General features: G+C 40.6%; 1 protein-coding gene across 1 annotated transcript in view; it reads left to right on the forward strand.

Annotated features, from left to right (window-relative positions):
* slit3 (slit homolog 3 (Drosophila)) overlaps positions 1-19,843 on the forward strand; it is a 224,590-nt gene that overhangs the window by 162,134 nt on the left and 42,613 nt on the right. Inside the window, exons 10-18 of the mRNA XM_063876692.1 lie at positions 2,622-2,693; positions 4,069-4,140; positions 5,517-5,588; positions 8,544-8,687; positions 9,166-9,329; positions 12,605-12,755; positions 14,870-14,944; positions 16,312-16,455; positions 17,595-17,738. Coding sequence (XP_063732762.1) covers positions 2,622-2,693; positions 4,069-4,140; positions 5,517-5,588; positions 8,544-8,687; positions 9,166-9,329; positions 12,605-12,755; positions 14,870-14,944; positions 16,312-16,455; positions 17,595-17,738 — 1,038 coding nt within the window. The remainder of the gene's footprint in view (positions 1-2,621; positions 2,694-4,068; positions 4,141-5,516; positions 5,589-8,543; positions 8,688-9,165; positions 9,330-12,604; positions 12,756-14,869; positions 14,945-16,311; positions 16,456-17,594; positions 17,739-19,843) is intronic.

A 19,843-nucleotide genomic window follows, 5' to 3' on the forward strand; every position in this document is an offset into this window, starting at 1 on the left:
CATAGTGGGACGTGTTTGATATCCGTATTGATCGTTGTACCCTGTTTGTTTGTACAGAGGACAGCTGGTTGATTGCTCTCTGAGTAAGGGAGCAATTCTCCCCCGCAACGCTACGCCAATACCTCTATGCCTCCCCAGCATAAGTAATAGATTCACACTCACATACACACCAGTGCACATGCACACATGCAGACACACCAGTTTTGTGTGTGCAAACGAAGGTATGAACGTACTTGGGCACAAATTAGACTCAAACACACATTTTCTGAGACGGTCAAACAGGCGCATACACACACATGCTGTGTGATTGAGCCATGGGCTCCACAACTTGTCTGATTCAATCTCCTCGGCACACACACACATACATACACACACGCACAGAATTAGCATTTGATCCATTGTAATTAATGTTGTTGCTGCAACCAGAAACAATATAGTATAATAGGATGATGTATTGTCAGTCCTCCAAACGGGACAAAGTCATCTTTCTGCATGATGGTGGCAAGGATCACTGTCAAATCTGTGTGTGTGTGTGTGTGTGTGTGTGTGTGTGTGTGTGTGTGTGTGTGTGTGTGTGTGTGTGTGTGTGTGTGTGTGTGTGTGTGTGTGTGTGTGTGTGTGTGTGTGTGTGTGTGTGTGTGTGTGTGTGTGTGTGTGTGTGTGTGTGTGTGCGCGTGCTTGTGAGCGTGTGCTTGTGAGCGTGTGCTTGTGAGCGTGTCTGTGCAGCATACAACTGTGCACTTGCAAGTATTTGTGTGTGTGTGTGTGTGTGTGTGTATGGGTATCATTGTGAACATGCTCACCTGCCAAACCCATCTCCATTTTCAGTTGCAGTTTAATCACCGCCTCACCTTTATAGATTGTTTATATTGCCTCTCCAAATGTCTTCCCCTGAATACATCCTTTGATATTGAGCCTCTAAGTGTCTTTGACTCAACCTTGTTTTAAAGCCCCCAGATATAATTTACTTGTTGTGTGTGCTGATTGTCTCCCTCAATGTCAGTACATCTTTGATTTATTTTTGCCCTTCAGTAGAAATAAAGCTTTGTTGCTTGCCATGGGCGTGAGGTGTGGGAATTTGTTAAGGGGCATGGCCAACAAATATTTACCTGTAAGCGTTGTGTTGCATTCAAAAGCGAGGACCATGTAGGCGTTTCATTTTAAAACATAGATACTGTCACAGGTTTGTGCTATAAATTCAATTACATTGTATTTATTCCTGGTTAATGTGATCAGATAGATAGATAGATAGATAGATAGATAGATAGATAGATAGATAGATAGATAGATAGATAGATAGATAGATAGATAGATAGATAGATAGATAGATAGATAGATAGATAGATAGATAGATAGATAGATAGATAGATAGATAGATAGATAGATAGATAGATAGATAGATTGCGACTGGAGGTCAAGAGCAAGACAGAGTTGGGTCTGAAGAGGAGGAGTTGACGAAGAAGAAGGGTGGATTAGTTCCCATTTATCATCCTGACAGCTGACCCTGGGGCCGGCCTTGGGACCTCACCACATCCTCCTCCGTTCCTCATGAGTTTCCCCTCTCCTCTCCTGTTGTCTACACTTTTCCACTTCTCTGATTTCTCCTTTGTTGTCCTAATTTCTCCCACTCGCATTCTAGGATTCCTCTTCTCATTTTTTTTTTTACCTCTAGACTATAAGACATGGAAAAAAACAAGGATTTGTTGTAAACTCTCAATTGAATCTATCCTAGTATTTGGAGCAGAGAGTGGTAATTATAAAAATGATGAACCGGCTGGCTACTTGAACTGGTGACCCACCGATTTAAAAAAAAGTCTCTACCGACTAAGTTACTGGTACCCATAGTGACCTTTTATTCTCACCTTCTACTGTCCTTTTTTGCGTCCTTGCCTCCTTTTTTATCAAAGCAACAAGCAGCCAGGAAGGATTCATGACCTACATAGACAAATGTGTGGTCTAGAGCATCCAGACAGCTGAAAGCACAACTCAGTTGCCATTTGCCCTAGTCCTTTTTTCTCCCAATATGCTAGAGAATAGAATAAAAGCACCATGGTGTCAGGAGTCTACAAGTTTCCAGAGAGAATGACAAAAAGTTTCATATAGCCTGTAAGCTACATGTCATACTTTGTCTTTTGTGACATTGATGTATGTTGGCACACCCAGAGTCTTCTGAGAAATTGTTGTCCAAAATCCAGGTTTTGGTTGCTTTGATTCTCGTGTTGGTCCATCTCAGTTCATTCCTGGTGAGCTGCAAATATCAACTCGCCATTACAGTGACCTTGACTGCTCCCTGCTGCAGAGCCATAACCAACCTGTGGAAAACTGTGTAGATGTTGATTGGAACAGCCACCTTTTGAACTTGTTCTGCATGTGCTTGATTGAGGTTGTGTGGCAAGCAGGACTTCATGATAACCACGGACTTCTCTGTCCTTGGTGAAATGAAATAATGAAAGGACTGAAAATTAATTTTATAATCTTGTAATCTTATGTTGAAGTTGTATTCAAATGTTCTCTTTGTGTGTTTTAGGGATAATGTGCATGTCTAATTAATTCTGAAGGGTTTGTTAATCTAACACCTTTTTTTTCCTACCCCCTCCCTTCTCTATTCCTCTCTTTCTCAGTCGCTTGGAGCAGAACTTGATTAAAAGTGTCCCAGCAGGAGCCTTTTCTACGTACAAGAAGCTCAAGAGGATGTAAGTCTTGATAAAACTGTGCACAAACTCTCAAACACACACACACACACACACACACACACACACACACACACACACACATAAATGTGCACACATGAATACAATTTTACAAGCATACAATCATGCACCTATATGCATGAACACGACTCACATTAACACCTTAACAGCAATCTTCTTATACTGACTGACTGACAAAAAAGGATTGCTTTGTTTTATTCTCTTAATCACCCCCTTAAGTCCCGATGATGTAAACTACAACAACTGCACCATCTGAATATCAATGAGTATGGGTTTCATAATGTTCACTCCTTAAATAGAAAATAAAGCAGGCCCACTGTAGAGCCTTGGGGCACTCCAAGGTTAAGTACAGTTATCCAGCATCAGTCAGCCCATTGACTTTCACAGTCAAACCTGAGATACACTTTAAGCCATTTTACTGCTTTGCCAGATATGATAATTAACCTTATCCTAAGACATTCATCTTTACATAGCCCTGATTCTTGTCTGTTAACAACATTTGGACTCTTCACTGCAGCAGTTTAAAACATTTTCATAATAATACAATTACAAATTGTATCCTGTTTTTCCCAAAAATGGATCTAAAAAATCAGAAACTTAAAATTCTCTGTTTTTTTCACGAGCTAACTCATGTATCCCCCCCCGGATACACACACACACACACACACACTGTTCATCTCCTCTAGTCACATTCACACACACACACACACACACACACACACACACACACACACACACACACACACACACACACACACACACACACACACACACACACACACACACACACACACACACACACGTACACATAAAACTCATTGGTGAAAAAAATTCTTATCATGCAAATGGATGAAAATGTCAGATCTGCAGGTTCTAAGGTTACAGTATCCACCCGTACAATCCCACATGCACAACCCACACACACACACACACACACACACACACACACACACACACACACACACACACACACACACACACACACACACACACACACACACACACACACACACACACACAGTTGTAACCTCCACAGAAGTGTTAAATAATATATCTTATAGCAGTGAGGTGAATGACATGAACTGCACTTAACATGCCACTGCTGCCAGTTTCTCTCTCTCTCCTGTCACTTCACTCTCACTCTGCCCATCACTCTCACTCCCTCTCTTTTTTTCATTTACTTTACATATTCAGACCTTCTACATTTTTTTACTCATGTCCCCTTGCCTTGACCTCTGCTGATGAATTCTCTCATGATCATTTGTCAGACAGTTCTAGGACATTCACACAGAACGAGCCCCATTAATGTACACTTACCCCCCTCTTTTTCTCTCTCTGTCTTCGGACCCACCCCTAGTGACTTGAGCAAGAACCAGATTTCTGATATTGCTGCAGATGCTTTCAGTGGCCTCCGCTCCCTCATCTCTCTGTAAGTATGACACTCGTGCTTGCTTTAGCCAAATATCCAGACAGGGAGGTAATTGCGTTTCCAGACATTAAGCAAATAAAATGTTGTTGTTGTTGTTGACAGCAAGACCACAATGCTAAAGAGTGTGCGTGTTTGCTACATGTTATTTTGTATGTGCCTGCAATCAGTCGATGTGTGTCGGTGTGTGTGTGTGTGTCTGTGTGCGTGCGTGTGTGTCTGAGGGTGAATATGATAAGAACATGAAGGACAGTTTAATTTGAACCAATCTGGAGCATGAAAATGAGACAGGCAGACAAGAAGGGTTAGACAAGGTGAACGCTGGATTTTAAGACTGAACACACACACACACACACACACACACACACACACACACACACACACACACACACACACACACACACACACACACACACACGCACACACAGCAGAGTCAGTTGAACAGGAATGTCACTGAGAGGCAGGAATACCGCAGCACAGGCCAGCTGAGGCGTGATTTAGCGAGTTATAAAATTGCTCAAGTGAATTAAATGATCACGACTGCAATGGGAAGCACATCTCACACATCATTTCAGTTTTTCATGAAGACATTTGAAGAACGGTTAAACTGTGTGCTTAGTAGGACTAGACCTTGTGCTAAATTACTGGGATTTTTAGAATCTGGCCAAACTCTTGTCTTTTTTTTATTGTTTTAACATTCCTTCATTCTTCTTTCCTAACTTTTATTTCTTCAACTTGGTGAGGACGATGTATTTTTTCATTCCAAGCAGATATGTTCAGGGTCTTCTCCGCCTTTAGGAGAGCCAATTGTAATTTTATGAAAGATGGGTTGGTCAAGGAAAGTAATTTTAAAGGGCATCTTGGCGGAAGGTGCCATTTTTGTATTAAAGTGTAGCAGCCCAGGAAAAATAATATATCTTCTAAGTTTCTGATACATTTTTGCCTTTGAGTTAAGCTTGTCAAGACATGTGATGTTTGACACAGGCATCAAACATTAACTGTAATGTACAAGTATATAACACAACTAATCCTTCCACTCAAATTGACCTATACTATGAGTAGGATATGAATAATATAGCATAATATCATTCAGGGTTGCAATTTTAAGACAGACTGTAAAAAGATACAGGTTGAATCATGGCCAAAACATCACGCCATGATAAAAATTAGATTGTAAGATCGATGTATTTAAAATGTGTCGCGCTATGGTTGCAAAGCAGTGCTCATCTCCAGTGGCGGATAAGAGCAGGAATAATGTCTGAACAACAAAGTCTTTGCTGTTCTCCTCAGCCTCCTTCAGAACACATAAGTCTCGATGCGTGTGGACAGCCTCGTAAACACTGTAAGCTAAATGATGTTGTTTTGACTGTCCTGTGCAGGGTGTTGTACGGAAACAAGATCACAGAGCTGCCCAAGGGATTGTTTGATGGACTGGCTGCCCTACAGCTACTGTAAGTACTGTCTGTGTGGTCTCTTTTTATATGTGTGTACCTGTGTGTGTGTTTGTGTGTGTTTGGCCCCCAGAAATCAATGAAATGCATTGTTCAGTAAACAAAAGAAAATCACACTCAAATATAGGTTTAACTTAAGAGGAAACCGTATTGGTGAGAATTTGTAACAGAAATTATGTTAAGAAAACCTTTTTCAGAAAAATGGATTAAGCAATAAACATGTGAAATGTAAAATGAATTACAGCCTACCCACACAAAAGCTTTAATGCAGGTGATTTATCAGTAAGGAACATAACTGCTGTGTGGCATACAATATTGTATGCCACAGAATTTTGTAGGGAAGAAAAAAAAGTACCTTGAGGGCAAAAATATTCAAAACTAGGATGGAAAATACTAGCCTTCCTTGTTTGGGTCAGAAGTTTATTATTTTGCCTAATAAGGAAGTCCGATGTACCTGCAGTGGCAATTACATTGGCACCAATTGGAGCATCATAAAGATAAGTAGTACTTAATTTACCTGATTAAGATGATTTGGTGGCTCAGCGGGAGAGAGTCATATCTACAGTACATTACCTTTGTACAATGATCACGACTGCGGCCAATTTTATGAGCTACAATATACAGCGTAGTGGACCTTTTATGAGCAACAGCACATCTTGGTAATCAGAGGCAGCTATAGCAGCATCCCCTATTCATGCATTAACGCTCCATCTGTCCTGCATTGTGTGTGTGTGTGTGTGTGTGTGTGTGTGTGTGTGTGTGTGTGTGTGTGTGTGTGTGTGTGTGTGTGTGTGTGTGTGTGTGTGTGTGTGTGTGTGTGTGAGAGTGTGTGTGTGTGTGTGTGTGTGTGTGTGTGTGTGTGTGTGTGTGTGTGTGTGTGTGTGTGTGTGTGTGTGTGTGTGTGTGTGTGTGTGTGTGTGTGTGTGTGTGTGTGTGTGTGTGTGTGTGTGTGTGTGTGTGTGTGTGTTTTCTAAATGATCAACATGAACCAAACTGATGAACTGTAATAAAAAACTGTGATCTCCCATAGTTCTTCTAACAATTAGTGTCAACAACTATTAATTGTGAATAGGTCCTCACGGGCAGAGGTTCACACTGCAGCAGCGGTTCAGCCTGCAGTAAAAAGTACTTCTCCTATAACGGCTACGTTGGAACTGTATGTGGCATATGGTCCCTGCAAATGCCGCAGTCCACTGCAGAAAAACCTAATGTTCTGGGCTTTTCCGTCGTAAAGGGAAGTGAGGCAAAGAGAATGAGGATGAGTGAATCTAACCCACAAACACCTTTTACGGGCTTAGGTGGATCATTGGGATGCATGGTGCATAGTCAGACACAAGGAAAAAAAGGGAAGGGGGTGGATACACAGATGAAATAATGGATAAGGAGGGACAACCAAAAAAAAAGACATGGTTGAAAAACAAGACAGATATTGAGAAAGTGCAGAAAAAAGAGAAAATTAAAAACAGAGAGAAAGGAAATATGTGTTTTGACATCATTAACATTTCATAACCCCGTATTGGTAATACATTTCACTCACACCTTGTCATGATGATGTTAAACTCTGAATCCTTTTGCTTAAACCTGCACACTTGATGCCTTAATTGGATAATTTCAAACCAGTTCTCTGCATGTTGGGCTGCTTCAATGGATGAATAAATGAGGTACTGAAGGACAAGTTAATATTCTTGTCTTGCCACATCATTGGTCAATCCCACAAAGACATTGCCTGCTGGCGCTCGCTCGGCAGGCGTAGGGAGGCAAACATGTTTTAATATTTTGCCGCTGATGGAAAAACAATGTCAGTCAGTTTGTCAGGTATTTCAAGTAGCTATTATTCTCCTATATAGTCCCATCATTTTAAATTATATATTATCTTTCACTGGGGAATCAAGCAGCTTGTCAACCTTCCTTGAGAAAGATGAACTTATTGCTTTGTATAGCTACCGGTCTGTTTATATTGTCTGCGCTGCTTTATTTTACTGGTGCAGTTTCAAGTAATTACTTCCCCCTGTGAACTGACTAATGAGGTGTGGATATGTCGCAGAGCAGCGTGTGTGTCTGTATATAAGTGTGTGTGTGTGTGTAGGAACCATGTTGTGCAAGTATAAGCGCTCGTTAAGATGACTTGAGATGATTACGCTGAGCTGATGTACCAGCACCAAGTTAGTCGCCTGTCAGACAGAGAAAGAGAAGAGAAAGACAGTGTAAGGAGCAAAGAAACAAAGAATAACATAAAAGAGGATTGGTGTGATAAAAGGGTAAAAAGTTTGAGAATAATACGGACAAGAAATGGAAAATAGGGAGGTGGAGGTACAGGAAAAAGCTGTCAACTTGGCTTTATTAGTTAATGAAGTGTAGGAATGAAAGAGAGATGTAGGAAAGGATGGAGGTGCAAACCTTTCCTGTCATTTACCTAATCCCTCTATCACATTTCTCACTTCCCTTTCTCTCACTCCTCCATTTCGTCTGCCAGCCACTTTCACTTAATTGTATATCTGTGTCACTCAAAATTAAATTTGGGCCTGTCCCTTCACTCTCACTCCATTATTTCCTCCATCCAAACTCCATTCTATTATGGCTTTTTCTTCCTCTATTCTTTTTCCCCCTTGCCATCTGTCTCCCCCATCAAAAACAAAGATATAACAGTAGATATGTCTCCCTTGCTCTGAAAAATAAGGGGAAATATATAAAACCGCAATTTTCTGATTTATCTGTCACGGCCAGACTAAATATTATCATGACTGTGGCTATGGGGAAGGACGGAGAGAGAAATAACGACAAGAATTGGAGAGGGGAGAAAAATATAGGTTCTGCAGTTGATGCATCTTAGCAAAATAAAGTATCTCATTATCTGTGTGTGTGTTTATCTTTGTTTGGGTTGTGCTCAGAGATAATGAAGCTGAATAGGTAAAAGAAAGACAGATTAATAACCAAAGACTCTTGATTGTGTTTCAGGCTGCTAAATGCCAACAAAATTAACTGTTTGAGAGTCAACACCTTCCAAGATCTGCAGAACCTCAATCTGTTGTCGCTGTACGACAACAAGCTGCAAACCATCAGCAAAGGACTGTTCGCCCCTCTGCGCTCCATCAAGACTCTGTGAGTACAACAAGGTTTAAAGGCTGTCTTTCTTAAACGTCCTGCAACAATTTAAATTAATCAGCAACAATTTAACAATTGGTTAATCATTAGTTTATTTGGTTTAAGACTTACCCTAATTAAATGGCACATGCTACGGTCCCTGCTTCGGTAACACAATATTTGAAACGATTGAAAATAATTATTAGTTGTAGCCCTAGCCTCATCCCATGTTAATCTAGCTCTGAATACAATACTTCAAAGTTTCTTCCTAGGTTTACTTTAAAACGTGGAAATCTTTTCAACTTCCCCCTTGGCTTTTCCAAGTGGAATTATTGTTGGCACAAAGGTCTTAAGTCTTTCCTGCAACAAATGTTATAGCAATTGGTTTTAGGCGCATCAGGACAGCTTTGAATCACTCAATCAGCCGCTGGAGTAACTGTACAGTCCTCATGTTTCCTTGTCGTCTGACAAACCCATCATCTCCTTTCTCTCTCAGTCATCTGGCCCAGAATCCCTTTATGTGTGACTGTCACCTGAAGTGGCTGGCAGACTACCTGTTTGACAACCCAATTGAGACCAGTGGAGCACGCTGCAGCCATCCCAGGAGGCTGGCTAACAAGCGCATCAGCCAGGTTAAAGGAAAGAAGTTCAGGTGCACAGGTAAGACATGAGTACACACACACACACACACACACAGACACACACACACACACACACACAAAAAACTGCTTGCACTAACCTGTAAAAGTGAATAAACACTCACACTAATCAGGTGAAAGGTAACATGTCAACATGCACAAATAAAAGGTTATTAATAGTTGTAGTTTCAAAAAATGTGTTGGTTTATGTGTGCAATTAGAAATTGATGCGCATTTATTGTCACACACACACACACACACACACACACACACACACACACACACACACAAAAACACAAGTCTGTCTCTCTGTGGTAATATTTTATTGTTGTTATTTCCTTTGATGCGAGCCATGGGTCTCGCTAATTACAACACAGACCAATTCAGTATACTGAAGCAGCACAATAACTAACTCCACAGAGACTGGCTATAGACTGTGATCGCCCACTTGTGAGTGTGTGAATGGCTGTGTGTCTGTGTAGGACTGTCTACTTGACATCCTCAGTGTCTCTCTGCTGTGGCTCTTCATGCTGTTTTCTCTTTCTTGATTTTTATGCCTTTTTATGGATTACTGGAAAATAGATTTGTGAAATCCCCTTTACAGCCATTTTACAAAGTCTGTGGTGGTTGGAAGCTAATAATTGGTATACAAGAAAGCATAAAGGAGCATCTTTGCCAGCTGTGTTTAATCAGTAACTTTGACCTCACATTGAATGGGATTATCCTTAAAAAAAAAAAGAGGTTCACAATAGTGCTACTTTTTTATTATTTTTTAGCAGTAATAGCAATAATCTTAAGATTCTGTTACAGATATCTGTTTTGTTTAGAGCATGAAACTAAAGAAAAATGGCAAAGCAGAAACAACAAGACGCAGTAAATCAATTGTTTCCATCAGAGTACTACCGACCATTTGGGGATATTATATTACCTTCCCTTACACAAAAATGTTTTACTAAAATGGTATGTCCCAGCCTGCAGTGGGAACAAACTGAATAGCATCACCAGTTCTATTAAATGGTCAGGACTTTTATGTTTTGCAGTTTAGCATGGAAGGTCTCAGTGGTAAACAAGCCCTTTTTGTTAGTGCTCTACCCATGGAGCTAATGAAGCTACCTAGATGACAACTCTGAAACTGGTTATGGCTGTGCTCTTTGCTTCGGCCTTTGCTCTCTGCAGTCCCATTCCCCCCCCCCCCCCCCTGCATCTCCTCTTCCTCTCTGGGCCTTTGTGGACTTTTCGTTTGGTGGGCGGTTCTCGGGTCCAGTCCCCTTGCTGTGTGGATCTGCAGCTGTCCTTTGCCTCTCCTATCCTGTATGGACCCCACCCCACTCACTGATTGGTGCAGCTCTCTGTTGCCCCGCCTTCCTCCTGTGAGGACCTGCATTCTGATTGGTTCGTGCAGCTGTCTCTTGTGCTTGATCTAACCATGTGGCCCCGCCTACTGTGGCATCACATGGTTCCGTCAAGCGCCAGGGACCGCCGAGCACACTCCCACCTGCCTCTCCCAGCCAATCACGCGCCTTGGAGCAAAAATTATGGGTTTACTTCTTTACTTCTGTTTGTTTGTATTTATGTGTAGCGCTTTTGATACATGGGACTCTTACTGTGGTTGAAATACATTTACATTAAGTAATCTAACATCAATATTTCAATCTGTGAAAAATATCAATCATTTCATATATTCATAATCATAAACATCCTTCATGAATGCTCAACTGCCAACATATATTTGAGCTCTGCTTTCTCTAAGACTTTTTCTCTAATGTTGTTTCCTATGAAAAGTGTTGATGTGTCTGTGTAGGGTCTCAAATGCATGCTAAACTAAATGAAGCACAGTGTTTTGGATTCAGTCTTATTAATCTCTTTGTGAGTAGACTGTTGTTAGTCTCCTGATATTTATGTTAACAAACCTTCCCACGCTATATTCTACCTGCTTTTTGTCCCCCACCCTACATATCTACCCCCACTGTAACATGGCTGGCAGTGCTTCAACAAAATAACTGTAAAAACCGCTATATCCTTTTCTGCTACAACTGAGGGACTTTAAAGAAATACACTAAAGTGCATTCTGTTACACAGGTTTCTTTACTTCTTATTCTATTAATATTACATCCTGAGTCCCACCCCAAAATTATTTGCTCTCTACCTCCCCCTTTTTACCTTACTTGCTGCCTTGCTCTTTACGCTCTGTCTTGCCGACCAGCAATGCTTGTGGCAGCCAAGAGATATCAAAAATTGAGCTGATCAGCCAATTCTCCTCACAGGAGGGGTTGTATATTGCATTTGACCCCTCAATAGGTGGTCTTAGTTCTTTAACAGCGACGAGAACAAAGCACATAAGAGTGGAGACAGGGAATCAAAGGACTTGTACTTTGTGCCAATATAAAAGCAGTCTGATAGGAGAGTGGGCGAAATCAGAAAAGGTTAAATTGACAGAGAACAGATAGACAAGCCAGGTTGAAAAGAGAGACAGAGGGGTAATGATAACCGTGAGACTTTTAAAACGTGTTTGTGGCGCACAAATACACAGACCACAAAAGTGCTGCATGATTTAAACCAGCTTTGTTTCACAAGCTCTAATAGTCATAAATAATACCTGGTCACAATATGTCTAAATAATAGCAGAGGTTTCTGGCTTGCCATGTTAAAGAAACATCCGGGGTTAAACCATGTTTATGAACAAAATCATTTCATGAAACCACATCTGCTTATTACTTTAATTCATGGTTGAAGCCTTGTCCCCCATCCTACAACATCAGCCCTGTGCTCAGAACTGCTGCAGCATGCGGCCTGTTTTATCAAATACATGAAGTACACACAGTTCACCAATGTATTGCAAATTACTAGCTTACTAAATATGTTTAACTTCCTTTAATAGTGAATATTAGAGCACAAGTCAAATTGAATTCCAACAGGAAACAGATCCGATAAATAACCTGGCAGTGCAAACGGCTACTTCCTAATATGCATGTGTTCTTATGTACAACTGTATTTTGGTTGGGATAACATGTTGTCCTTTATTATGAGGTATACATAGGATTGTGTTTTCATATGTAAATAGAATAACATTTTTATCATGAACCTACAGTCTAACATTTGTTTGGTCTTTTTCTCTTACCCTTTATTTTTTCCCCTTTCTATTCCCCACTCTTTTTGTTGACCTAATTCACCTGGCTATTCTTCCTTTCCATTTCCACCTGCTGTCAATCCTTTGGTTTGTCCCCCCACTCTGTGTTTTTATTTCTCCTTTGTCACTTTCTTCCTTTTCTGTTCGTCCCCTCCATCTTGACTCTGCAGGTCAGGAGGACTACCGTAGTCGTCTGAGTGGGGATTGTTTCCAAGATCTGGTTTGTCCTGAGAAATGTCGCTGTGAAGGCACCGTGGTCGACTGCTCCAATCTCAAACTGACCCGCTTACCTCCACACATCCCTGAACACACCACAGACCTGTAAGCCAGCCGGTGTTTCCTTTTTGCCATTAACACACATATAATGTATGGGAACACATGATGACATGTCAGATTAAAAGCCATGTGTCAGACCGCTTTAACCTGAAACTGTGAACTGTCATACTTCCTTTAACTTGCCTGTCAGGAAGTTTTCACTTTCTCAGGCACATGCACACAGCAAAACACCCATATATACAAATGGAAACATACTCAGGTACATCAGAAGTATATAGGCTTGCATGCATGCAAAGATGTGCACACACATATGCAATGCATGCACACATGTCTGCCTTTCTCCCGAGGTCTTTCCGTTTCTCTTAGAGCTGCACCACAAACGTCACTTTTCATTTTTTGCTCTGAGACCAAAATGCCACTCAACAGTCTTTTCCATCTCCCTCAACGTCCCAAAGGAGCCATCATCATGTCTGGCGAAGGGTCTCACACTAGAATACTGAGCAGTCCCATGGATCATTCATTTTACTGCTGGAAAATGTAAAGAGGGTAACACAGAACAGACGGCAGGAATACCGTAATCTGATTGCGGAAAAACGCTTATGTGCACCTAATCTGCCAGTTGAAGCAACCATGTTAGCATGCAAGATATTGGTGAAGTATTATGTTAAGCAGTTATGATTATATGCAAGACAACTACATTTGTGATTCAAAACTGAAACACAAGAAAAGTTTACTGCCCCAAAAATCTGAAAGCCCCATTTACTTTGAGCACCTGGCACTTGAATATTCAATGAGTTAATATTTCCACACAGGAAATAGGAATCCAGCCTGGGGCAAAGTTTTACCTTATAATGCTGAATCACTTCACAACTTTAAAATGTAAGTGAGGGCTGAAAAGTTTCTGCCATGGCTATCACTGTGTTACTAATGGAGAAACCCTGCAGAATACGAGACCAGTGCAGCATTAAGGCCAATACAGGACGCTTACTTATGGAGGTTAGTTGTAAAATGGGGAATTCAACCATGGCTGCCACTTTAGATAAATAATAATGCCAGTATCCCACACACCATTAGCTCCCAATTCCTCTTTCTCGCTCTCTTTGCTTCTGTTTCTCTCTGTGAACTTTTGTATCCTCTAGTCCTCTCTTATTTTCCCTCTATCTGCTCCCATGGTGCTTCATGTCAAAAATATAAACTTTGTCCTTCATGGGTGGTTAGAGGGCAGATCAAAGTTTCTACTATATTCGACACCCTTTCTCTTTTTCTTGCCTTTTTCTTGAGAACACAACCAACCAGAGGGGTTTTCAAGGCCACTACTACACACAGAAACACACACACACACACACACACGCCACCAGTTGTGCCCTGTGTAACCTGCCTTATCAGGGGAAATCAGGGGAGGTTGTGGCTGAGCTGAAGGCTTGTATATTTCTCTTCTGTCTATCGTTCTGTCTTTCTTTGTGACTCGTCCCAGTAGCCACAAAAAATCCATCCTCGGCATTGGCCATGAAAGCGTTCAATAAGCATAAGAGAATATTAAAATAACAATTTACACTCAATAAATGTGTATATATTGAAGGCAATGGATCACACGATTAGAAATATTTTGCCACCGCTGATCTCCAGACTCTTCGATTTATATTTGTTTCAGCATGGCCTTATCCAGGTGGATCCATCTTTACCTCTCCCTCATTAAAAAGTGTCCCCTTCAGCTGAACTTTCACTTTCCATCCTTGATGTCTCTCACTCTGCCTTTTCACACACACACACACACACACACATCCTAAAAGCATCCTTTTAGCAGCGCCCTTTTAGTACAAATTACCCCAATAAAGCAGATGTTTGGCTTCCTTCCTCTCAAACTGTTTTGTCTGTGCTTAAGGCAGTGTGGGTATTGATGACCGCATAGAAAAGATTCATTGCTGTCCTCTTCTCCAACATGTTTAATTATTCTCTTCTCCCTCCTCTGGTTTTTCGGCACATCATACTTCAGCACTCACTAAAGGCCTCTTAACCTTCATGCGGTCATTCCCCCCTAACTTGTAGCCTTCCTCTCTCCATCTTGTTGTTGTGGGTGTGTGTGCATCTTCCTTTGTGTGCAGTTTGTTTCATGAAAGAATAAATGTCTAACCCAGTCCGTTTTATCTTTCCCTCTCTAGGCGGTTGAACGACAATGAGATTGCCATACTGGAGGCTGCAGGGACGTTTAAGAAGCTGCCAAACTTGAAGAAGATGTATGTATACTTTTATTATGAAGCAATCATTTCTTAAAGTTCCTTTTGTATTTATTAATTCAATCATGCTTGCATTTACACATTGTCTCCTCTGAAAAGGAGCTAATGAGGATCTTAATATTTGGATATTGCTCCTTTCCAGTATTTCCCCCTTTTCTGAATATGACCGTCAGGAAGAAAACAGATAATAAAGGTGGATGGAGAGCAACAAGGGATGAAAGACATTTAGAAAGAGACAGGAAATGGAAGAAGGACAAGTGATAGTGGCAAAAAAAGGAATTAAAGGGAAAAAGAAGGAGACGATCTAGGGAGGAAAGAAGGGAAAGAGGTTAGTGTGTAAAAACATAAATGTAAAGAGGGTAAGAGTGAAACTGAGAGGGACAGGATCACAGGAAGGAAAAAGAAGAATGACTGAGGACAAGAAAGAGAACGGGAGGGGCAGAGTGAGATGGAGGGTGAGGAAGGGTGGGCGGGAGGCATGGAGGAAGCGAATATTAAATGGGAATGGAAGATGGGCCTTCGGTTCAGATTTACAGTCACTCCTTATCTATGACCTCCTCTCGGTTTGTGTGTGTGCGTGTGTGTCAGAGCGAGATAGAGAAAGACAGAGCAGAAACCAAAAGTTGATTTATTGGAGAGGAAATTGCTAACCATCTAGCAGTGTCACTGACGATATAGATTGGCTAGCACTCATTTCCATTTTCCTTCTCTCAATTCCTTCCCTCTATTTCTCATCTCCTTCTCTCCTCTCCTCACATTTTCTCTTATCCCTTGCATCTGCCCTGCTGCTTTTATTATATTTCAAACTTGACTATATATATATATATATACATATATATATTTTAAACGATGTCCATCCATCCTTTTTCTTCTCTGCTCTTCCTCTCTTGTCTCCTCTCTCCTTCATGCTCTCCTCTTCCATGAAGCTGATAAGAGGAAACACAAAACTAGCTTGGAATGAAAGCTACAGTAGTTATGATAGCTATCATCTCAAGTTATTGTCTCTGTGACCAAATGCTCCCTTTTTCATTTTCATTTTTCTCATTATGTTTACAAGGAAGAGAGATTGCAATCATTTCTAGTTGTCTGTGACCACTTGTCTCATTTTCTTTTGTGTGGGTGTGTCCATTTGCTTCATAATGTAGAAAGTTATGGCAATGATGTTATGGCTGTTATCAAAATATCTTGTGTACAAAACAAGGAAATTAAGATGGAGGGAACAGTTATTATGTATTAGTTAAAGAAACAGATTGATTGTAATTAAATTGGACTTATGACATCATAGGCTTTCGTGCATGTACTGTATTTAAAACAAACACAAGCAGGAAAACCTAAATATCAAATCCTCTGTTCATCTTTGTTCTCAGCAACCTGAGTAACAACAAGCTGAGAGATATCCGTGAAGGTGCGTTTGATGGAGCGGATGGAGTTTTGGAGCTGCTGCTGACGGGGAACAAGCTAACTGGACTGCAGGGACACATGTTCAAAGGACTCAGCGGCCTGAAAACTCTGTAAGTCGAGTTTACTGCCTGTGTGTGTGTATGGTCTGTGTGTGTGATCAGCACTTTATTTTTGTTGGTAGTGGTTTGCTTGTAAAAAAAAAAGACGCTACATGTAATTGACAAGTTGAAATGTGCTCCCATTTTCAGAATGCTAATGAATTAAAAAATAAAACATGCTATTCTAAGAACAAAGCTAACTGTTGTGAGCTATGAAATCACATAAAAGCCACTATTATAGTGTAGTTGTCCTGAGTGTCCTGTAGTTGTCCTGAGACTACAGATGTTGTTCTGGTGCCTCAAACTCTCCACACTATGACTTGTATTAGCATTTCATTTATGGAGGACTTGACTAACTTTTTTCCTCCAGGCTTTAAAGAGTGCAGCAGGATTGTTTAATCACTCACCCTGAAATCAAAGCTAGTGACAGCATATATTGTTGTTCCTCTAATTTGGGTTCTCACCATAAATAGGCTAGCGTCCAATTAGGGGTTACAAGATAGTGTATGAAACCATGAGCTAATGTTGTCTGTGTATTCTCAGTAATGACTAGTTAATGCTATCATGTTTATATATGCCGGCTAATGACTCTCTAATGGCATCATGGCTGTCTCTGTATTATGTTAAGAGGCTCCCTGCTCCAGTAATAGCCTTGCTAACTAGGTTAGCCTGTCCCAGAGATTGCTAATGCTAACTAACTCAGTTAGCCTGGTCCCACATGACTGTGTGTCAAAAGCTAATGTCATATTACAGTCTCTGTCATGATGGTCCTATGGGGACTGGTTTGAATTTACCCCTGCTTTCGGTTTTATCTTTTGTCGTTGTCTTTACACGTTATGCTCTTTTATCTTCAGTCTGTATGTGTTTATCTACCCAAAGTGTGTACACTTTCCTTTTTTGTGTTTTATAGATACAACTTTTTTGATAGACACATTTTCAGGATAAACAGAAGGACTGCCTTTAGAAATAATTGCCCCTTGCTTAAAGTAAAATAAAAACTGTATACCAAACTTAATTTTAGATTGGACTGAAAAGGTTAAGCAAGAGACTCTAAAGAATTTAGGGACATTTCTAGTCCTCAAGGTAAAACAAAATGCTCGACTGTCACTTATTAGTTTGTTTCACTAAATATGCATGCTGTTTGTTTGCAGAATGCTGCGAAGCAACCAGATCAGCTGCATTGACAACAGTACATTCACTGGTCTGAGCTCGGTGCGTCTGCTGTCCCTGTACGACAACAGGATCTCCAGCATCGCTCCTGGAGCCTTCTCCACCCTCCACTCCCTGTCCACCATGTAAGTCACATGCCTTTCCACTAATTTCCTGTTTTGATTTTTTCTTAATTTTCATCCCATTATTCTCTGTCAACTTGTGCCCCAATTACATTTGTGTCTCTTGTGGCAGAATCGCAACAAAGTTTGTCCCTCTTTCTTTTCCTAACTCTTCTCTCTTTCTGGCTCAGGATTTTTTTTCATAACCTAGCTATGCTACGAGTTATATACAATGCAAGACATACACACACTCACACAGACACACACATTTGCACACAATTTTCTCTCTGGAAGCTGTTCTCCTCACAGATGCTCTCCATCATTATCGACTAGATTGGTCTGGATCCCAGGACATTTGTTATCAAAGCTATATATATCTCAGCATCTGTGCAACCACACATACACACACAGACACCGACACAAGCAAGAGCATCTGCAAGCTTGTTTTTATCTTTCCAAAATTGGACACACCTGCTGCGACCAATACATGAGTTTTTGGCAAACTACTTTCTGTTATTTGTGTGTTTGGTGTGTGTATGTGTGTGTATATAGAACAGGCTTTCATTTTTTGCACAAATGTTTACTGGTGTTCAGTCTTTTCATGATACAGAAAACTGCCGTGAAGTAAAGTTATTTGTTCCAGACTTCTGACCACCTAAATGTGAAGGTTGTAAATAATTTATTTTTTGCAGATTAATAAAACATAACAGGTGGATCTTCTTACCGTGAGCACATAGCCATGCCAAGCCAAAAAAAAGGTCTCCTCACATCCTCTCACAGTCTCATGCTTCCTTTCCTTTTGTTCTGCCTTTTGTTCTCGCTCCGTGTCCTGCTGTGTACCTGTCATCTTCAATTCAAGTTCCTTCTTGAGTCTTTCGGGAGGAAAGGTGGGAAACAAGAGAGGGAAAATGGGGACGCGGGAGAGGGAGGATGGATGGGTGGATGCATTGTTGCACAAACTCAGGTGTGCTCAGTGGGGCTGTTTGTGATTATCACTACAAAAATGGAACGATATTCTATTACTATGCGCCCTGTCATTTTTCACTGTCATTCCTTTTTCAGCATCTCTTTTTCATTGGCCTAGCAGTAACACTTCATTTCGTATGCATCCCCACCTGCTGTTTACTGAGAAAGAAAGATGGATAGTTTTTATTTCTGGAGCTCTGAACACTTCCTCAATTCATTTCCTTATCTTTCTTCTGTTTTCTCCTCTCTCTCACTATTTCTAATATCAGTCTCCATTTGCAGTGCATTGTTTCCCAATAGAGTTTGTCAGTTTAATTAAAAGATTAACACATTGTTAAGGAAGGAAGGGATTTAACGTATGTCGGGTTGCCAGCCAGCAAGGTCAATTCATCACAAGGAAATGAGGAAATAACTCGTCCCTATCTATAGCGGCATACCAATAATATAACAGCAACATTTAGGTTTATTAATTCAGCAGCTGCATGAATGTCTTGAGATGACTTGAAGGCACAACATCATCATTACAGAGATAGGTTTGAGTCCCTGAGATGCTTGAATTTAATTCCTAACGTTTTCCAGTTATTGTCAGTGGAAGGTAGGAATAAAGAAAGAGCTTTTTGTTTCTCAGTATATTCATCATATTGTTTTACAACCTAATGTGTACTTCTGAAAAAGTATTAATCAGTGAACTGTATTTGATCTTAAGTGGCAGATAGCTGAGCAGAAAATGTACCTAAGTATACCGCCTGTCTAGTATGTGCTGCTGATGCCCCCCATTCAGTTTAAGTATGGTTCATTATGAATATTACATGAGCAGTGTGACAAAAGCAACAAAATGCTATGAGGGTTGATGCAAAATGAATAAAATGTACAGATAACCTTTTCTCTTTTCTTTCTATCTGTCACAGTTTCTCACTCTGCCACCTTTCCTCTCCATCTCTCTTGTACTCAAAATGAATTAAAAAAGAAGTGATAACCTTTTCTCTTTTGTTTCCTTTCTCTCCATTGCTCTCTTTGTCTTCCATTTAAATGTATTCAAATGATTGGCAGGTGAAAAAACAACAACTTATATCTCTGTGTTTTTTGGGACAGTATAGCATATATGCTGTATAAATAATGTCCTATGCATCCCAGAGTCTTATTATGAAACTTGTCTGAAGGCA

The sequence above is a fragment of the Eleginops maclovinus genome, chromosome 23, assembly GCF_036324505.1.
Source record: "Eleginops maclovinus isolate JMC-PN-2008 ecotype Puerto Natales chromosome 23, JC_Emac_rtc_rv5, whole genome shotgun sequence".
Taxonomy (NCBI): Eukaryota; Metazoa; Chordata; class Actinopteri; order Perciformes; family Eleginopidae; genus Eleginops; species Eleginops maclovinus.